At 39.8% G+C, this 17,112-nt stretch overlaps 1 protein-coding gene across 2 annotated transcripts; it reads left to right on the top strand.

Moving 5' to 3' along the window:
* Positions 1-740: 740 nt before the first annotated feature.
* Positions 741-16,877, top strand: LOC139469861 (caspase-3-like). 2 transcript variants are annotated; one of them, XM_071252169.1, is made up of 7 exons: positions 741-849; positions 2,273-2,312; positions 4,399-4,447; positions 5,748-5,992; positions 8,234-8,454; positions 9,418-9,562; positions 10,739-16,877. In XM_071252169.1, the coding sequence occupies exons 2-7, from the start codon at positions 2,288-2,290 to the stop codon at positions 10,996-10,998; spliced, it is 945 nt and encodes a 314-aa protein (XP_071108270.1). In that variant the 5' UTR covers positions 741-849; positions 2,273-2,287; the 3' UTR covers positions 10,999-16,877. The 2 variants fall into 2 exon arrangements, with proteins under 2 accessions (XP_071108270.1, XP_071108271.1); XM_071252170.1 differs by lacking the exon at positions 741-849 and having other exon boundaries at positions 2,282-2,312; positions 4,399-4,452.
* The last annotated feature ends 235 nt before the right edge of the window (positions 16,878-17,112 follow it).

Below are 17,112 nucleotides of genomic sequence, written 5' to 3'. Positions count from 1 at the left end.
ATGGGGTCGGGGAGGAGAACTAAGGGAGCTGGGTATGGTGGATGTTTGTGTGTTTGTGTGTGCAGTGGATGAGTGCGTGTTCTGGGGTTTCTAGTTGTTTGCAGTGTGGGCAGTTACCTGTAGTATGTTTTTTATTTTATTTTTTATGGTTATTTAGGTTGGTGTGAGTGAGTGAGTGAGTGAGTGAGTGAGTGAGTGAGTGGGTGGGTGGGTGGGTGGGTGGGTGGGTGAGTGAGTGCTATCCATCACTTGCTTGATAAAGGTGTTAGGATCTACACTGAAACGTCGCACTAATTGTAATAAAGAAGTTGTTCATCCATAGAACTTGTCTTTCTTCATCAAACATGTCCTTTGTAACACGTTGCCCTGCTCACATTGGATGTTCGTTTATCATTATCATGGCCATTTCGACGTTTAATCTGTGTCCCATTTTGATTGTTTTGTTGTGGCCTTTGTGACTCTTTTGTTGTGCCAATTATGACTTTTTAAAGGCCATTTTGACTATAGGTTTGTGTCATTTTGACTTTTTATGGTCGTCTTAAGTTTTTAGGTTTGAGGTTACACTGACATCGTGCCGTTTTGACAACAAGCCCATAAGACTCCCTGCTAGCACAACTCCAGGAATGTTTGCCAATAAAAGGAACTTTTGAACCCAAGATAGTATTGTTCGCCTGACGGTTATAAATACGAGAATAACTCCTCACGACGAGTAACTTCATTCGCCATTTACGTGTCTCATTCGCCAAAGAGTGCCAGGTGCGTGAGCACCAGAAATAGTAACAGTATTTGGCTACTAAACAATCAAACGGCAGTACCCAACTGACTGTAGTAGTCCCTGGCCTCTGACAGGTATGTATTATATCACTATTTCATTTGAATAAACCTAGGTTTGGTTATGAATATTGTCTTACCGTTGCTTATATTCGCTTCATCATTTAGGCTATTTGTAAACAGACAAGGGGATTCCCCATTTTATTTCCTGTTATCATCAGATGAAAGATGATTGTTTTGATTTGAAATATACTTGCTCAGACGCCTCAGCAGTGAAATGCAGGTGGGGTTATTTAGTCATTAATGGTATTACTTAATATTAAATCCTCCAGAAAACGTTTTGGAAAGTTACTGCACTTTAATTTCTTGTTGCATCGCACAAGGCATTTTAGTTTCAATAATGTTGTATTATTATTTATAGCTGCACAACATGAGCTTGAACCATACTCAGGCTGATCTGTGTCCAAAATATATACATGTATTCAAATTCTATTCTATTGTTTTTCTGAAATAAGCAAATATCTGAATGAATTGATCATTATTAAAGAGTAGATCTAGTGAATATCCTTGTGTTATGGGTTTTTGGATGCTTAAGAAACATGTTTAGTTTTCTCACTAATCACATGAACAACTGTAAAACATCTTTCTCATTTATAAAAGACAACTTTATCTTAAAGACAAGCCATCATCCCAGTATTTACAATGTCTGTGTGACACCACACCCCTCGTTATAGCGCGAGTTATCACGATAAACATAGCTGTCCCAATATGTGAAGACGTTCCTAACAGAATTGTCTGTAAAGCAAGGTTTTCAGACTATCAAGGTCCATGCTAACAAGGTTTCAAATGTGAATAAATAAATGTCTTTGTGTGTATGTTTGGATACTGTTCTGCTGGATCTAGTCTCTTCAGATCCCTAGTTTTGCTTCTTCTCATCTTGCATTGATAAACAGTTACTTTCTGCTAATCTCTGATGTAACTACTTGCTGTACAATACACAGAGTAAACATGGAGCGTATTTGATTACTAATATGTTCATGTCATCCTCTGAGTGACAAACATTTTCCAGAGGAATCATGAATTGTTCATCAGTTCATTATGTTCATTATTTCCAAACTTATTCATACCTGGTTAATTACAAGTACATATACTACATATGATCGACATGTCTAAAGGTTTGAAAAACCCTTCCACAAGGTATGACAGTGTACTTTCAGTGACCATGAATTGTGTGATTTCGAAGGGAAGAAATATCCATAAAGTAGTGTTTGTTTAGGTCTATTATCAATGAATTTCTTAGAAATCACTACAGTGTCTTACATTTAGCAGTATAGAAGACAGTGTCATTGTTTCAACACTGTTTCCCTCATTACTTACCAAGTCTATTTTGGAGCAGTCCATGACCCTTAAATTGGCCTACATAATGAACAGGTCATTGACCTACCTTGAACATGTTGAAAATATCACTTTTGATTCTAAAAATGAAACCTTTTTCCCACAGAGTCTGTTTCGAGATATGGCAGTGGAGACAACTGCTGATGGTGAGTGGAAACATCATTTCTTCATAAATATGTTTGTAATACTGTTATATATACTAGCCACATTAAGAAACTGTGCACGGAGAAAATATAGATATAAGGGCACACCGTCCATATATGAAATATAGGTTTGAACACAGCAATTATTGGAGACATTCAAACGCTCATGCACGTGCCATGCGATATGACGTCATTGATGGGGGCCTATGGACGTGCAATGTGTTACTGCACGTGCATCCTGTGCAGCTGTACACAGCATGTGCAACTCAAAATTAGCTGTCACTTTGGAAAGCATGATCTGTGGTCATTCAAAAATTCAAAACTTCTCAGGCGCAGACACAAGCATATCACAAGCAAATCATGCCAAGATTGACAGCTGCACAGCATCATGAAGCCATTGGAATGTTCTGAGCGGGAATGAGGCAACAACAGGTGGCAACACATTTCCAATGCCATCGTAACACGATATCGGCATTGGTGAGGCGTTATCAGAAACAAATGACGTTGCCGACCACCCACATTCAGGACGTCCCCGAGTAACAACGCCAAGACAGGACAGATGGATTCGAGTTACACATCTCGGACACAGGTTCCAAACGGCAGTAACGACGTCCCAGACAATTCCTGGACTGCGCCATATCCATCCCAACACTGTCAGGAATCGTTTACGTCAGTACGGGATTCGACCACGATGCCCTGCCATACGTCCCATCCCGACACACCGTCATCGAGTCTACCATCTAAGATGGTGTCGAAATCATGTTCGCCAACCTTGGTGGAGAAATGTTGTCTTTACAGATGAATCAAGGTTCAACATTTCCCACACTGACGGGCGCCAACGTGTCTACCGGCGTTTGGGAGAACGTTATGCACGCAACTGTATTGTGGAGAGGAATCGTTTTGGAGGTGGCTCTGTGATGATTTGGGGTGGGATAACAGCACGGCACCGAACCCCTTTGGTGGTTGTTCAGGGCAATCTCACCGGTGTTGGCTACAGAGATCCGATTCTGAGGCCTGTGGTCATTCATTTCCTGCAACGTCATGGCCCGGGATTGACATTTCAACAGGACAACGCTCGTCCTCACACGGCTAGGGTCGCAATGGATTTCCTTCACCATAACAATGTCATGTTACTGCCATGGCCTGCAATTTCTCTAGATCTCTCCCCATTAGAGCATGTGTGGGATGAAATGGAGCGCCGTCTGCGTCGTCTTCCACATCCTCCAGATAACGTCCGTGACTTGGCACAGGATTTTAGGAGGATATGGCAGGCCATTCCCCAGGCCTTCCATGCCCATTTGGTGGACTCCATGCGTCGCCGATGCACTGCTGTGATTCACACACAGGATGGTCATACCTGTTATTGACTTTGTGACTTTGTCGTATGACCCCCTACTCCATTTTGATCTTCTGACGTCATCGTAACAGATGTTGTTCAGGTCCCGTTGACATTTTCTTATGGTCCGATCATTCAGCTGCTACAGCGTCTGCATCATTTTGTTCTTGCTGTGTTGTATTTCAATCCAGAATATATTTTCTCCGTGCACAGTTTCTTTATGTGGCTAGTATAGTTATGATGATGATTATGATGTGTATGTTCATCACACATATTGAAATGTAGAAACACCATTTTGAAGTACATGTATATAAATGATATAGCACAGGCCATGAATCTTGTAAAAGACTAAGGCGTTAACATGGTTAGGAACTTCGATAATATGATAATCATGATAATGGTGAAATGTACGGTCAGCATGGTTAGTGTTAGTTATTGTTGGAGAAATAAGATGGTCGGTACATATGCCAATGAATTTGATGAGCAAAGGCTCTTTTCTTGTCATGTTTATCATGTATATTTCAGTATTGGTAGAGGGGGAAGGAAATGTACTGCAAACTGCCCTTTTCTTTAAGTTGGATTTTTATATTATACATGCATTTTCGCTAGGAGGAAAAAATTTTGATTATCCATGTTTTATTGAATATCCCATGAGCAGTCTGTATTTGTAACAGATGCACTTGACATTTTGTAAACCGTAAAGATAATATGTAGTCTATGTCATGTAGAAATCTTTTCTTCTTTTTTTTTCAGCTCGATCTTTCGCGGGAAGAGTGCTAAAAAATACCTGGAACAGTGTGAAGTAAGGCAAGATTAAATAATGTTATTTCTTGACAGAATAATTACTCATTGTTTCTCCTGAGACTAGGAAGATCTATGCATGTAGCTGATTCCAAGTAAACAATGTATCACGGTGCTGTGAGATTAATGTGCCAAAGGCATTGAAAAATATTAATTAATAATTATTCATTTGAAGTTTCCCATAGTGAGGTAAGGCCTTTGTTTCTCTTAAACTTGCTAAATCATGTAAATGACAACATTTATTGCTTTAAAGTTCTTACAAATACCGATGACATGCCATGGTTATGTAATGATGAGTAATGTTAGAGTGTTTTTTTTAACTCATTCTTATAAGTTATATATACTTGGGGAATATTGCCTTAGCATTTATACTGGACCTATTAATTTATTTTTTGGTGAGTAGTTAATTAAATATGGAAATATGCACCAAAATATGGAATTCATTCAGCAAATAATTAATTTGACAGGCTTGTGTCTTCAAGTGATGTACACAGTTTATATTTATTTGTTTGCCACTGAGTTCCATCATACCCCGGTACTTGTGTAAGTGCAGACTTGCCCAAACCTCGCCAACCTCTGGCTCTAGTTAGATCAGGCACAGCACCCATTGAAACTGGAAACTATGTAAACACGAGTGAGATGAATGTTGATGTTCCATCAGACAGAACCAGAGGAACAAGTCCTAAAATGTCCCTGACTTAACAGTAAGATAATATCTCATGTAATGCTAGGCTGCTGGTGTTGAGGCTTGAATGAGTGTTTCTATCTTCTTGCGATGCAATTCGGCACTAGCCCTCGTCATTTTGTCTAATGGTAAAGGTACCACAAGGGCCTGTAGAACTTCGGGCTATTTAGGGATGGCCCTCGGAACATGTGTTATGTGTTCGGCTAGTGAATGTTTCAGGTTGAGTTGCATCCCTGCTCTTCTCTATCTTTCTCTCCTACATCTGATATGATGTCAGTTGAAAGAAGTGACGAGGAGGGTCCATCACTTGCTACACGTTTGAGACCCGTGAAGATCTGGGGTAGAATAGGTCCTCAGCAACCCAAGCTTGCCGTAAAAAGTGACTACCCGGTATGCTTGTTGTAAGATGCATATAACGGGATCGGGTGGTTGATGCATGTCATCGTAACCTTATGCCAATCGATGCTCATGATGTCAAGCACTGGATTGTCTGGTCCAGACTTGATTATTTACAGACCGTTATCATCAAGCTGGAATATTGCTGAGTGCAGCATTAAACAAAAAACAAAACAAAAATGCTATACGTGTGAACACTAGTGTCTTTTTTCTACACCAGGTCCACATTTTTTGGAGAGCCAGCAGCCCTTGACGACATGGAGCGATACAGCTTTGATCACAAGCGTCGTGGTGTGGCCCTTATTGTGTGTAATGACAAGTTCCGGGGTCAAGCCCCTCGGCAGGGATCGAAACATGATGTGAAGCATTTTGAGAAGACGTTTATCAAGTTTGGTTTCAGTTCTCAAGACATCAGAATACGGTACAACATGAATGCTGGAGATATGTTGGACTGGTTTTTGACAGGTAAGTTGGTGAATGAGTGAGTGAGTGTTTTTTGCAACTATTAGCAATATTCCAGCAATATATAGGCAGGGGAACCAGAAATTGGCTTCACACATTGTAGCCATGTGGGGAACTAACCCGGGCCTTCAGTGTGACGAGAGAATGCTTTAGTTGCTAGGTTACCCCACTGCCTTTAAGTTGAAGAAGAGTTGTGTTTTGACATTATTTCAGTTACAAAACTGTAAGTCAACTTGATATGCTTAATATGGGAGGAGTGATGTATGTTTGAGATTTTTTTGTGTCAAAGAGAAACATCTCTGCACTTGAAATAAATGTCAGTAAGATGAGAGAGAAAATAAGATTTCAAATTCTCTTTATTTTCATTTGGTATTTTGTGAATGAGCCTTTACTCCTTGGAACAAAGCGACACACGTCTTTAATTACCAATGTAGCTATACATATCATTTGTTGTGGCTTGAGCAAATGTTTACAGGTTATTGAACATTTAGATTTGATTTTACCCCTTGCTTTTGTCATACAAAGACATAAATCGTGATGTTTTGTTGGGCCACGATTAGGCTAACAGTTCGTAAAAAGGGAATTAACTGGAATTATATTTTTTCCTCATTCCTGTGTTAAGGGTCGGTGGATCTGTAAAAGTTGATCAAATTAAGAGGTGAGGTGAAATTGGGTTTAACATCGCGTCCAAGATTATTGAACTTATATAGCAACGTGCATGCACGTGTGTGTGTGGCTGCTTGTACTAGTCCGGACTGATGCCGATTTATAGTGCTAGCTCATAGAGATACCATGCCGCAGTTTAACATGAATACCCCACTCAGACACAGTATACTGACTCCGAGCCGACACGTCCTTGTTTTAGCCCCTTAGTGCCGAGCGCCAGACAGGGTAACAACAAGTACCATCTTTTCACGTCTTTTGGTATGACGTGGCCAGGGATCGAACCCCGGGCCTTCTGCTCTCCGGGCGGACACTCTACCACAAGACCACAGAGGCGGTCTGATTAAAATAAGACCTCTCACTAGAGGAAGAGAAGACACTTTCAAGAACTTGGCTATTCCATGTGCATACAAAGTTGTGACAAAAAGATAGTTATTGTGCATCAGCTGATGAAGATGGTGTTATATTTAGCATGAAATCATACATGTAAACATTAAACATTAAACATGCATGTAAAAGAAAAATATACATGTTTAAACTTATCCAATCTCACATTATGCATTTTTTCCTTCTTTCAAGGGGGGCACGGGTGGCCCAGTTGTCTAAGGCGCCACGATTCGCTGTGCAGAGTTGCGTCCCTTGGGCACGCCAGAAACCTATGATTGTGGGTTCGAATCCCGGTTCGCCCCAATTAGGTTTCTAGGTTTGTCAGCACCATACCCGTGCTGGTGGGTTTCACTGAAGTGGTAAACGTCTGAGACCTGCATCACTTCGGGCTTTCCTCCCACATTAAGCTGACACGCCGTGATATAACTGGAATACTGTTAAAAGCGGCGTTAAACCCAACTCACTCACTCCTTCTTTCAACCCTTATTTGGAAACATGCTTGAACAACGTTTCCACTTTCTAAAAACATTTTGCTCGAACACATCCTAGCATCTTCATGGTCACTACCCATACAAACGGTTATGCACTGTAATCTTGTGAGTTGTGACCTTACACAGCCTGATCACCTGACTAACTCTGCCACATCATTCTTTTACCATTACCACATCTACACTGAAACAACCTGCAGCCTCAGATGTCTGCACAGTTAAGTCTAAGGACAGCTCATCTATGTGGGCTTCCACTGTCCCTACTGCATAGTGTGAGATAAGATAAGTTTGTAAATTTGACATTAAATTTTATATTTATATGCTTTTCCTATCTCACACGTTATATGCCCACCCAACCATCTCTCCATCACAGCTACTCTAGCCTGTCAGTTCTAAGATACAGAATGGGTAGTCAGGTGATCAAGTCGTGTAAGGTCTCATGCATGAGAATACAGTTGGAGACTTATTTGTTGGGGTGGTGACCATGGTGATGCTGGGATGTGTTTGGGCAAAATGTTTTTAGAAAGTGGAAACCTTGTTCAAGCATGTTTCACATAAGGATTGAAAGGAGTTGGAAGAAATTCATATGTGAGATAGGATAAGTATTATAAATATATAATTTAATGTGAAATATACAAATAATCTGCTGTTTCCCTGTCCTGACTGTATGAGTGCTGTCTCCATGTTGTTGAGTTGTTGCTTTCAGTGTCAATGGAGGACCACAGTGATGCTGACTGTCTCATGGTGGCCATCTCGTCCCATGGAGACGAATATCGGTATACAGACCCTGAACGCTCCAACGTCACTAAGCGGGAAGACGTTATCCACACAACTGATAAAATCATATTCACTCGCGACTTGGTTGACATTTTCAGAGACAAACATTGTCCTTCACTGAAAGACAAACCAAAGATATTCTTACTTCAGGTAAACTTTCTAAAAGCAGAAAGAAATATACTACGCAAAAGAAGTTAAAGAACACCTGATTCTTAAATATTACTATAGTAATTTGAATGAAGGGGCATGACAGATGAACCATAGTAATTTGAAAGGATCAGGTGTTCTTAACTTCTTTTGAGTAGTATATGCTGTAGGTACACTGGTATATCTGATATATATTTTTGTTCAGGGTTCTGTGTGTTTAGATTGACTGATTCGAGAGATGCTCTTTGTCTACCCTGTTTGCACTGATGTGGATTCCAGGAGAGAATATGCTGATGTTGCTGAAAAGTGTCAATCTGATTAAAATCAGATCTTAGTTCTTACTACAGCTAAACAAAGATCTTAGGACAACCCGTTAGGGTGTCACATCAGAACGACCATGTAATAACTAACATGAGTTTGATATTAACCAATCAGACAGCAGCTTTCTCGTTTATGCCACGACTTTAAAAACTGGCAACTTCCATTCCATACTACGCTTTGAAAATATTTTTAGACAATTCCCCCTTGTTATTCTCTAATTCTTGTTGAATTCTGATCTAAGCTTGCGGTCTAGGGATCTGATATGTACAGCTATTGGATGGGGGACTACCAGGGGAGATAACTCTTAGCCATGACCATTCTGATGGTGTCTCATTATGATCATTGTATTCTGTTAAGTGTTGAGCAACTAGTATTCAGTCAGTTCTAAGCTGCAGTTATTTTGCTTTTAAATTTCTGTCTATGGTATTATGCATCATTCAGTCACACTTATCAATAGTTGATCTTGTGTTTTCAAAATTAAGATTATCATGTTATAGGTGTATCTTCAGACATATTCTTGTCAATTTTTTTTATGGTGTAATGTTTTTGCTGAAACCCATCATTAATTATTGAGTGTATTAAATCTCCAATTATGAAGATGACATGGAGGTGTATGAAGATGTTTCAAAGTGTGATGTTTTTTAGGCATGTAGAGGCACCAAGTTAGACGATGGGGTCGAGATCCAGGAGGAAGACATGGATGTAGCAGATGCTATGACTGAACCAGAGTACACCATCTCCCCCCCTCCCTGCTTCAAGGACTTCTGTATCGTGTATGCCACACCTCCAGGTATGTCAGTGTTACAGCTGTGTCTCTCACTCAACCCCAGTACACCATCTCCCCCCCCCCCCCCCCCCCCCCCCCCCCCCCTCCCTGCTTCAAGGACTTCTGTATCGTGTATGCCACACCTCCAGGTATGTCAGTGTTATAGCTGTGTCTCTAACTCAACCCCAGTACACCACCCACTCCCTGCTTCAAGGACTTGTGTATAGTGTATAACACCTCTCCAGGTATGTCAGTATTATAACTGTTTCACTCACTCAACCCCAGTACACCATCAACTCCCTGCTTCAAGGACTTGTGTATAGTGTATAACACCTCTCCAGGTATGTCAGTGTTATAGCTGTGTCTCTCACTCAACCCCAGTACACCACCCACTCCCTGCTTCAAGGACTTCTGAATCGTGTATGCCACCCCTCCAGGTATGTCAGTATTATAGCTCTCCATGCTTGTGAGACCCGTGAAGATCCAGGTAGAGAATAGGTCTTCACCAACCCGTAAAAGACGACTAGGCTTGTTGTAGGAGGCGACTAACGGGATCGGGTGGTCAGGCTGCTGACTTTGCTGATGCATGTCATCGTATCCCAATTGTGTGGATCGATGCTCATGATGTCAGTCACTTGATTTTCTGGTCCAGACTGCTGTAATATAGCTGAAATATAGCTGAGTGCAGTGTTAAACAACAAAGAAACAAACCATGCTTGTGTATGCAATCTCTGCTAGCTGTGGTGTCTCAAAACAATACTCACAGATCAGCTTCAGAGCCTTGTGTTTGTTAAACCTATACTACTCACAAAAGCATGGCGTGCCAGATTAACTGTAGTAGTGTCAATGAATCTGATGTTTTGAGTGGTATATATTTAAGATTCACTTAAGCTTGTAACTCCCTTATGATACCTGACAGTGATGTATTTTCTTTTGAACAAACACCTTTTGAGGGACACCTTAAACCATATGCACCCAAAGTGATACTGCTTCAACAAATTTATCTTGTTGACATGTTTCAATCTGCCATTGTAAAAGAATTGAACCAAATTGTTAACTGATAGAAAACAGCTGTTCCAATCACCTGAGGTTAACAGGTGCAGTGTCATGTGACATATATTTACACGTAAACAATGTGCAGAAGTCCATGTGCAGCATGTTTTCTTCATGGCAGGGTATAAGGGATTTATTTTTTTCCAGGTCATTTCGCATTTCGTCGCCCATCAGAAGGGTCCTGGTTTGTGAAGGCTTTCTGGGACGTTGTGGAAAGAGTGGACCCATCCCGTGTGGATTTTTTGCGATTGGTGACTCTGGTTATCCACCAGGTGGCGTTCTCCTTCCAGTCTTCAGCCGTGGATCCAACGATTGATGGCAAGAAACAGTCAGGATGTATCTACTCAATGTTGACCAAGGATATTTACTTCACACCCAAACAAGAAGCTGATGAGTTGATGTTATAAGTGGAGCTGCTCAGGTGATGTTTGTATGTACATGTGATTATGTATTGGACTATTTGAATTATGACATGCCAGTATGTGCCCTTATGAACTGCAAAATTAGTATGGCGTGGGCCATATTTGTTTTCATCAATGATTTAATTTTAATTGATCTTAAAGCAGAATCATTTTTTATAAATTACCATCTGACCTGCTTAATTTTTATCTCTTAAAAGGTTATTTTGACATTTATCTCTGTTTTATTATAAAGCTCACCTGATTGAAGGTGAAGTGAGCTTATGTCATGGTGCTTTGTCCATCCGTCTTTTTTGGACGTGTCCTCTGAAACCAAAAGGCCTATGAAACTGAATCTTTGCATCCGTGATTACAGACATGGAGTCTAACATGCGAAATCCAATCTGATTTTAGCAGCGATAATATATAGTCTTTTACTCAGTCATTTATGAGTGTGTCATTATGGAATGTTATGTCACATACGTAGATGCCATGCAGAATAGCGTAATATGCTCTTTTTTTTATTTTGATATTTGACCCAGATGCAACCTTTGACTATCTGAATTCTTGTGTGTATGATTCCAACAATGGTGTCTCTTTTCAATATAAATTCAGAATTGGGACATGACAGCCATTGCAGCCATCTTCAAAATGTCGTCTTTTCTCAGCCATTTGCTACATGCAGTGTCATGACATTATAGTTGGAATCATATTGGTCAACAGCACCACTCTCAGAGTTTCAGATGTACCGTGAGCGAATGCCTTATTTTGAAGTTTTTCACGAGACTGTATTTTAGAAATTCTTAATGTGGCCCAAATTATGGTTTCATGTCAGACAGAATAGTCCGACTTTTCTCCCATTGAATATCTCAAGATACACAAACAGACGACCAAAGGTATGTACTAAGCAACATAGATAGTGCTTCAGGGAAAAAAACCCCCATAGAATTCAAGGGAGACAATCCAAAGTTTGACTACCCAACTATTGTGTTGAAATCAATCTCATTAAAATCAGACCTCAGTTCTTGCTACCGCTAAACAAAGATCTGAGGACATCCCATTATGGGTCACGTCAGAACAACCTTTCATCCGACTAATCAGAGCATCGCTTACCAGATTATGAAAGTGACAGTCAGAATGTGATTTCTAATCATGCAACCTCGAAAACTTTAACTCCGAACGATAGTTACAGGTTTAACGACTGAATCCATACAATCTAGACCATCTATTAGCCATTCCAGAATGTTCTTTTGTTCAGGTTTCAAATTTGTAATCGAGAATTTGTCAAAATATGTTTCGAGGCGTAGTCGGCAATTTGAAATTAGTTCCGTAAAGCACGAGAAAGCTGCCTCTGATTGGTCATTCCATTGGTCGGTCAAAGTTGGCGCAAGTCGGTCTGATGTGACCCGTAATGCGATGTCCTCAGATGTTTGTTTAGCGGTAGCGAGAACTAAGATCTGATTTTAATGAGATTGGTGTTGAAATATGCTTGCATCAGTTTTATCCAAAGTGTGAGGGCCATTGTCTGTGTGATCCACAGTCACATGTGTATATACCCCCCCTTACCTTATATTTCGTGCTCAGTATTTGTTTTCTTTCAATAGCTCATTCCAGTTATCTATTTTGACATAAAAGACATAATGGTGTTGATGACACTTTGCAGTCCTAAGGGACTGGTAATTTATTCAGGGGGGAGGGTGGTTCAGAGTGACTCGGGAAGGTCACAAAAAATGTGTTTTAACAAAATATGAAATCCAATTATTTATTTTGGAATAAAAAGCAAAATGTTGTTGTGGACACTTTACAGTGCTAAATTTGGTGCACAGAAGTTACTTATATTTTGTATGAATTATCATATTCTACGCTGCGGACATTTTTTTATGTTTTGCTATGTATGTCATCTGTATCGAAGAATATTGTATTAACACTTGCCATTTTTATGATGTTATTTATTGATGATCCTCAGGCAGCTGAATTATTTGATATCATATTGAAATGCATTTGTTAAGGGAACATGGAGACGGGAAAACTGGACTGATCTTTCATGTCAAGTTGACTTGTATAGAGCAAGGTGTGGTACTTACTGGTTTGGGTGAAAATACAAATGGGGCCTGTATTTAGTTTGCAAATGACTATTTATCCTATTTCTGGGTCTTACTGGAGACAAATTACCTACTTGACACATAAGTTTTTGAATGGACGCAAATAAGGTGCATTAGGGACTAAAGAAGTATTCTACTCAAAAGAAGTTAAAGATCCCCTGATTTTTTTCATATGACCATATCATGTCATTAGTATTACATGTTGTCGCTATATTACTGAAATAATGCTGATGCAACATTCAATTTTAACTCACTCACTCATTATTACATGTCATTACATTATCACTTGTAGACTACTCAATATTTGCTAAGGAGTATATTATTGTTGACATTCGTAATATTTTGAAATCCAGTCATGATGCACTATCATTGGTTATTTTTCAAAGGATGATAGCATCATACTATTCCAGGATTCAGTATTATTTTAGAGGATATTAATATATACACTGTACCATCCATGATGCAAAGTCTTAGTCTTTTGAGGGGATCAATTGAAGAGATAAACCTGCTGTGTTTTGAAGTTTGAGGTCATCTCTCTGTAGAATTGATACCTCTTCTTTTTAATTTGGAACCAAGCCTTCAGCATGGTGTTTGTGTGACCAACTTGCTATCGGGGTAGCTGTATGTAGGCAGCAGTTGACATCATCAGTGCTGCAGACACCTATCAGGAGATACAGCCTGCTGGCCCTAAATAATACAAAGTGGAAAATAGTAAATCTGAAATCACAACATTTTATTCTGCCTCCTGAAACCTACCTATATGTTTACAGCAGAAAATGTCCAAACATTGACCATATTGGCTTTTCTGACATTGCCCACATTAACATTCTCAAGTAACATGTTGAAGAAAAAACCAGAAATATTTTCAAATGTTTATGTTTTTCCAACCTACTGACAGGACCATCTGTAAATAAAAAAATAAAAGTATCAGGCCTTTTAGAACATGAAGATGTAGGCTGCTTTGAGACCAGAACCCTGAATAGTGACTGTTGGAGCTTGTATGCTAGAATACAAGTCCTGAAAGTAGGGCGCAACATCACAGAATAGATCCCCCTACTCTGTGATTGTAAGGGGTGACAGTGCTGATTGTGTGTATTGCCCTGATGGAGTGGATCAGTGCTTATGCTATCAATCACTGGTTTGCGTGGCCCAAACTCAATTCTTCACTGGTCACTGTAATACAGCTGGAATATTTCTGACTGCTGTGGAAAAACACTCACGACTGACTTGATTGTGAAAAAAACCTAGGTTAAAACTAGTACAGATTTGTTTGCCTTGTCCAGATACTTGCTTTGTTTTTAATTATTGTAATCATCTGATATTGGTTGATATTGTTTGTTGTGTATGTCTTCTTATATTTATTTCTATATATCTATGGTATTGTTAGTGGTTTTTTTCTGTTTCCTGTGAATTTGTATTTGTTTCAGATGTTTTACTTTGACATGATGTAGTGCCATAGAACTCTTGTAACATCAGGACTGCATGACAAGAAGGGTTTGTTATTGTTTGTGTATTAGTATGCAATGGTAGATACTGGGTATTATCACCGTGTACAGAACACAATGTATGAAATAGGTAGTTCCTATAGGGGGGCGGTCGGGTAGCCTAATGGTTAAAGCGTTCACTGGTCACTCCGAAGACCTGGGTTTGATTCCCGACATGGGTACAATGTGTGAAGCCCATTTCTGGTGTCCCCCGCCATGATATTGCTGGAATATTGCTAAAAGCGGCGTAAAACCATACTCACTCACTCACTAGTTCCTATAGTCTGTGATTGTGATAATCATAAACATTGACATCACAAAGGTTTGAGAATTCAGTTTGTATGTGACTGGACGTTTACTATCCAAATGTACTACAGTAAACTACGGTTATAATGAACATGCTTATAACGAACTGACTAATATAACGTACTTACTTTTTTGGTCCCGACTATTTGCTGTAGCTATGCTGTGCATATGCTTATAACAAACTACGGTTATAACGAACTAAAATTAGTAGTCCCTTTGAGTTCGTTATAACCGTACTTTACTGTACTTGGGTACCCACTGTAGGTGTTAAGAGTTGGTACAAAAATCTGATTGGGAACTGTTTTACAGGAACCCTGGAAAAAACTTTTTAGATACACGTAAAAACGATCTTATCATTCATACACCGCAGTTGACTAAAGATTTATCTTTACTCAAACATATAAAAGTCAGAAGGAATGCGAACTAGCCTCTGACCTCAGTGCCCCCTGTATCCCCGCATACATTATAGTGCCCGATATAAGTAGACATATTGTAACAGTAATGAGTGTGTGAAACACGCATAATGTCGGAAAGGGCACGTAAGTAGGTAAACAGTAATGAGAGAGTGGGAGGGAGAGAGGGAGGGAAATGACATTCAGTGCTCAGCTAGACTATTTCTGTCAGAATACCCAGGGTACATTTCAGTACATCTTCTTGAGGCAAGGGAGTTTACAGACTATAAACGTCCAGTTTCCACCCTTGCCGAACTTGACTGGAATTTCTGGGTTCAATCGTAGCGCCACCAGTGGTTATGTCCCTTCTATGTCCTTCTATTGACCAATCAGGGCGGTGGGGTAGCCAAGTGGTTAAAGCGTTCGCTTGTCACGCCGAAGACCCGGGTTCGATTTCCCACACGGGTACAATGTGTGAAGCCCATTTCTGGTGTCCCGTGGTGTGATATTGCTGAAATATTGCTAAAAGCGGCATAAAACCACACTCACTCACTCACTCACTCACTCACTATTGACCAATCAGATTCCACCTGTGATATCACTCGCCTTTGTTTCAAACAAAATGGCAGCGCCCAGTGAAAGCTATCTGATCGATAATCAAGATTTATATTGTAATTAGACAAGCCTTACATCGCTGAGTGCATCAAATCACATGAGCACCTTGATTAAAAACATGAAAAGATTTGGAACATTTCTGTTGATATAAGTTGAGGGAACACATGCTTTGCAAATCCTGCAGTCGACCAAAATCTGCACGGCAGTTTACGAACCAGATGTTCATTTCGTTACACGATTTTGATTGGACTATGCATTGACTCGTTAGTCCAGCCGAAATACAACTCCATAATACCAGGCTAGTTCGGCAAGGGTGGAAACTGGACTTTTATAGTCAGTTAACACCCTTGCCTTGGAACGATGATTTCAGTATTACCCTACCCGACAACATGTGGAGGGGCTAGTGTCTGGACATTGGACGTAGCTCCTCACATATTTCCCTTTTTTCACACTGTCAATATCGACTAAAGTCAGATCACAGACTTATTATAATAAACTCATCATGGCCAGATGCTCACAGAGTCATTCTTCTGATTGGACCAAGTTTATTATTATTTGATTTGCTCATTTTGTTACGCAATTTTAAATTTACGTCATGTTACCTTTGCCCTGAATCACAGCCATGTATGTTTATTGGTTTTTACATCTTCACTTGTTGTTAGTATGTATGTTTCTTTGATAGGCATTTAGAAGTTAGAGTACTAAGTAAGGATAAGAATTTATGGATGAACAACTTCTCTATTACAATTAAGAGCGACCCATCATCACTGCCCTTGTGTGTACACAACAGGCTTCCCTACTCCAGTATACAATATCTACCCTACTGTATAAACATTGCCTCCTACGTGTATATATACTTGCTTACTGCACTCTGTAAATCACTTGCTTGATAACGGTGTTAGAACCTACACCGAAACGTCGCTCTTAATTGTAATAAAGAAGTTGTTCATCCATAAATTCTTATCCTTACTTAGTATGTATGTTGTATCTGCAGTATAAATGACATATTTTTATGTACTTTTTTTACTACAACAATTATGATGTAATAAATTATTTATATTCATAGACAACTTGTCTGTTATATTTAAAGGTGAGGTGAAATGGAGTTCAAGATTATTGCACTTATATAGCGACGTGCATGCACGTGTGTGTGTAGGGGGGGCTGCTTGTACTAGTCCGGACTGATGCCGATTTATAGTGCTAGCTCACTGAGATACCATGCTA

This window comes from Haliotis cracherodii, unplaced genomic scaffold, assembly GCF_022045235.1.
Source record: "Haliotis cracherodii isolate W230 unplaced genomic scaffold, xgHalCrac1.p SCAF_2, whole genome shotgun sequence".
Lineage (NCBI taxonomy): Eukaryota > Metazoa > Mollusca > Gastropoda > Lepetellida > Haliotidae > Haliotis > Haliotis cracherodii.
This window is presented reverse-complemented; position numbering and strand designations above follow the sequence as displayed.